Below are 4,456 nucleotides of genomic sequence, written 5' to 3'. Positions count from 1 at the left end.
AGCGCCGCACTGTCGGAGGGTCAGCGCTGAGGGAGCGCCGCACTGTCAGAAGTGCTGTGTTTTAGATGCTAAAACAACTGTGCCCCTCAGAAGAATGCCCTGAACAGTATTTATCTGATTAATGCGGCCGTTATCACATTCTGAGACTTGAAATACCTAATTGATCACAATTGTTCCCTGTAATTCTGAGATGGGATGAACAGATTTGACACAGCTTTGAAGTTTTAAATTACTCAATCTAACTTAATCAGACTGAGAATATTGACCCTCACAACAAAATGCAACACACATTGCCCAGACCCCCACTGCCATGACAACTCTATTAGAGATGCTTATTGGCCGGCCTGCTGCCTAAAGCAATTGTTCTGGTTGGTCGGGTGGAACACCATTTTACAGAGCAGTAACCAGGAGAAAATTCACACAGAATAATCAAAAAAACATTGTGGCTCACTGTTTTCCATCTTAACAGTGGCCTGATTAAATGATGTGATCAGTGATGGCATTTGTTCCTCACTGACCAACGGACAATACAATCGGTCACACCTGGATTCACAATAAACCCCGCACACACACGTTTACCCCCGTGTTACCTACTGACAAGTAACTGTATAATGAACAGAAATGTGTGTGTTAATAAAAACCACTTTAGCATTGCACTGGAGAGCAGCCAGTGATTAATAAGCAATGGTATAAAGTCTTGTTCATCAAAGGGTTAAGGTGCACTCTCCATTCCAGCATCTTCACTGTGTTCCTCTTGCAAAAAGTGTTCCCGTTGTTCATCACACTGTGCCCTCTCTGTGTGTTTGTTGGGGTCAATAGTAGTCAGTGTGTAGTCTCAATGTTGGCTTTCTCAGATGGACTAATCAAATCAGCTGGATTAATAACTGTTTGTGTCTCCACAGCTCTTGGATCACCTGGGAAATTTGGAAAAATCCCTCCAATGATGGACTCTGGTTCAGATACAAGACACTCCATCAGTGGTAGTTATTTCCAGTGTTTCAATTTCTTTCATTGTGTTATTAACAAATGTTCAGAAGTGGCATAAAATCAAATATAACCTCCTCCTCCTGACTTCTACCTTTACTACTACACCCCCATGACCTCATCCTCTACCCACAGGACCCTGTGAACCCTCATTGACCCCTGCATTTACTAACATGACACAACAATCTCACCCTCTACCTCCACAATCTCCAGTGACCCCTCATACCTCATGTCTCCCACTGATCTCTCACCTACCCACATGATTTTCAGTGACCCATCCTTCGATCCCCTTGACTCCCTGTGACTCCTTCGCCCTACCCACATGATCTGTGACCCCTCTTGACTCCTTGACACATGCAAACACCCTGTCCTCACACACGTGGGTGTGGTCCCCTGGTGGAAACGAGCCCCTCAGTGTATGTTCCACAGAGAACAACATTCTGGTTCTGTTCTTGGTTTTGGCTATAAGCGATCAGAACCATTACAATTTTTGTCTGTGCATCCATCATCTCAGGGCATCAAGCCTTGCTGGGACTGACAGCCTTGACCACAAAGGCCTAGGGAGACCCTGACAGTGAATCCCTTGTTTTTCTAAGGCCCTGGGATTGACCCTACCCCCATTGACTTGTGCCATTTTATTCTCTTGTTTTGGTGAATTGGAATTGGTGATTTGTCCACAGGTCACAACAGTCCCCATGGCAGCCCTACCTCGAGCCTGGACAGCAACACGATGCTGATTATCATCATCTCGGCAGGAGTCTTCACAATCATCATCGTGGTCATCATTGCGTTGATCTGCACTCGAAGGACTAACTACCAGCAGAAAAAGTGAGGAGAATTTATTTGATAGACTCAATGTTGGGGTTTGGACAGTGAATTTTCCGCTTTATAACTGGATTCAAATCAAATCCGAACCAAGCTTTTTCTACACTGTCTCGATCCATAATTGAACAGATAAGTGGTGACACAAAACTGTCCTTACTTTGACATTGACAGCAAGCTTACTAAATCAGGAGAACAGTTGCAACAGCAAAGATTATCACATCACAGCAGAAAAGTAAATGGTTCTTTGTTTGAATTGAGTTGAAACAATTAATTGGACAGTGTAGAGGGCGCTTTACACTGTATTTAACATGTGCTGCACCTATCCTGGGAGTGTTTGATGGGGATAGTGTCTGGGAAGCTTTACTCTGTAACCTGTGACAATACTATGGCTTTAAAAGGTTTGTATTTTGTCCTTTTTTTAATGAAGAGAGTTTAAGACAGTGGTACTGAGTGGTTTGCTTAAGCCAATAAAGTAAACAGCTTGTGAGGCCTTGGATTTTTTTTTAATTGGAACAATAGAAGCAGCCTGAATGGGTGGGGTCAAGTTCCTACAGAACCAGGATTTTTCGTTTAAGTTTTCAATGGCAGTTGCTAGAGTCTTGAAGCTGGATGTGCAAAGCTAATTTTCCTCTTAATTGTTACAGCTAAAAGTTGGGTTTCTCATAGTGATGCTAGAATTGCTTGTGAGAGTTTTTTTTTACTGACTTTACCTTTGCCAGTGTGTGTTTATGAGATTTTACAACATTGAAACAGTTCCTGTTTAGTAGTTAAATAATCTATTATTCTGTTAAGTTTTCCAATACAGAAGTTATTCTAATTCTTTCTTTTGTTGTATTTTAACCATAGTCTTTAAATAAAGCTTCAAGGCTGGTAGTTTGACCAATCAAATTGCATCTGGAACACAATGTCTGGCACTTTAAAATAAGAAAAAAGTTAGGGTCCAGGATATCTTCATATATTTTGAGGGGATTTGGTCTGGTCTACAAAAATATATGTGCTGTCCTTGTCCTGGGAGTGTAACATGAGGACAATATAGAGGGAGTTTTACTGTGTCTAACCCCATGCTGTACCTATCCTTAGAGTGTTTACTGTGGACAATGTAGAAGGAGCTTTAGTCTGTATTTCATGTTGCTACTTGGTGCCTCTCCAGTGTGAATATCCCTTTACTTTGGACATGCAGTAACAACGTTAAAAGAAATTGAATGTACAAAATCTTCAACTTGCTCCTTCTTCTCAAGGCCTGTCCCATTTGGTGTTTCTTCATGTAGGAAGCGTGCAGCCTGTAAATCTGCTAACGGGTCTCACAAGTACAAAGGGAATTCGAAGGATGTCAAACCCCCAGATCTCTGGATTCATCACGAGCGCCTGGAGCTGAAACCAATTGACAAGTCTCCAGATCCCAATCCAGTCATGACTGACACCCCCATTCCCCGTAATTCCCAGGACATTACTCCAGTGGAGAATTCCATGGACAAAGACCATCAACGCAGGAATTCCTACTTGGGTGAGTGAATTCTGGATGAATTGAGGAGAAGCAGTTGACTGCTGTCAGGTTTTATAACATGACTTCCAGGGGTTTGCATCTGTCGGTATCAACATCATTTTCAGATGAAAATAAGCTCAATAATTCCAACCATGTAACACTACCCACAATCAATGAGATTTTGTACAAATAAACAAAAAGAAAAGGTTAACGATGATCACATACTTGCTATGCGACATGATGTTGTAAGATATTTTGTTGCTCCTTCCACAATGGTGATAGTCAGTGGGGAATGTTGCAGGATGAACTGGAAAATGGCTTCCCAATCCGTAATGCAGTTAAACCCCATGAAAATAAGAGCAGGGAATGGTAAAAATACTCCATGCCCTCCCCCTTAACCATCTTCAGCTGCTTCATCCATGATCTTCCCTCCATGATAAGTGGACCCATACCCCTCAGACTGCAGTGGGTTCAAGAGGCAGCTTGCACTACCTCCAGGGTATTAAGGGATGGTCAATAAATCCAGCCCAGCCAGCGATGCCCACATCCCCTCACTGAGTAGGAAAAATAAAATTCATGTTATGAATTGATCCTTTTCATCAGAACAGTACTGATATTTTCTGTTTCAGTTTCCCACATCTCCTCACTTCCTGCAATTGTTTGTAAGTGGCCAGGAATGAATGTACAAAGAGAGCTCCAATCAATGACCGGAAATAGCACTGAGTGGAAGTTAAAAGATTGTAACTAAATAAGTCAAGGAGAGAAAGAAATTGGAGGATGCTGATTGGCTGAATTTCTTCAGTCGAGGTTGGGGAGGGGTAGGTAGTGAACAGGAATTGCCAAGGGAGCGGTGAGAATCTCAACTCGTTTTGATTGTCCAATGTTGGACTGAGGTTATGGGCATTGAGAGGAAGTTCCTTGGTTTATGCTTCTTATGTTGACCTAGGTCTTATCCATCTTTTTATGACTCCTGTAAGGGGATGGCATGGTTTTTGGATGTGAGGGAGTGAACGTAGGACCAGATAGTCCTGTCTATCATTGCTCGTACAGACTAATGACTGGTGTGTGGTTGTAAGTGATGCTGCAGCAACCGGTGATGGTTCTGGGCTGTTTGTGTTTGCAGGCCGTGAACTTGAAGATGGCATGTCTACACTGAGTGGGCGA

At 42.6% G+C, this 4,456-nt stretch overlaps 1 protein-coding gene across 1 annotated transcript in view; it reads left to right on the top strand.

The window, feature by feature from the left end:
• LOC109919977 (neogenin-like) overlaps positions 1–1,816 on the top strand; it is a 173,679-nt gene extending 171,863 nt beyond the window's left edge. The window contains exons 21-22 of the mRNA XM_048617122.1: positions 903–980; positions 1,665–1,816. Coding sequence (XP_048473079.1) covers positions 903–980; positions 1,665–1,816 — 230 coding nt within the window. The remainder of the gene's footprint in view (positions 1–902; positions 981–1,664) is intronic.
• The last annotated feature ends 2,640 nt before the right edge of the window (positions 1,817–4,456 follow it).

Source organism: Rhincodon typus, chromosome 36 (assembly GCF_021869965.1).
Source record: "Rhincodon typus isolate 14 chromosome 36, sRhiTyp1.1, whole genome shotgun sequence".
Taxonomy (NCBI): domain Eukaryota; kingdom Metazoa; phylum Chordata; class Chondrichthyes; order Orectolobiformes; family Rhincodontidae; genus Rhincodon; species Rhincodon typus.
This window is presented reverse-complemented; position numbering and strand designations above follow the sequence as displayed.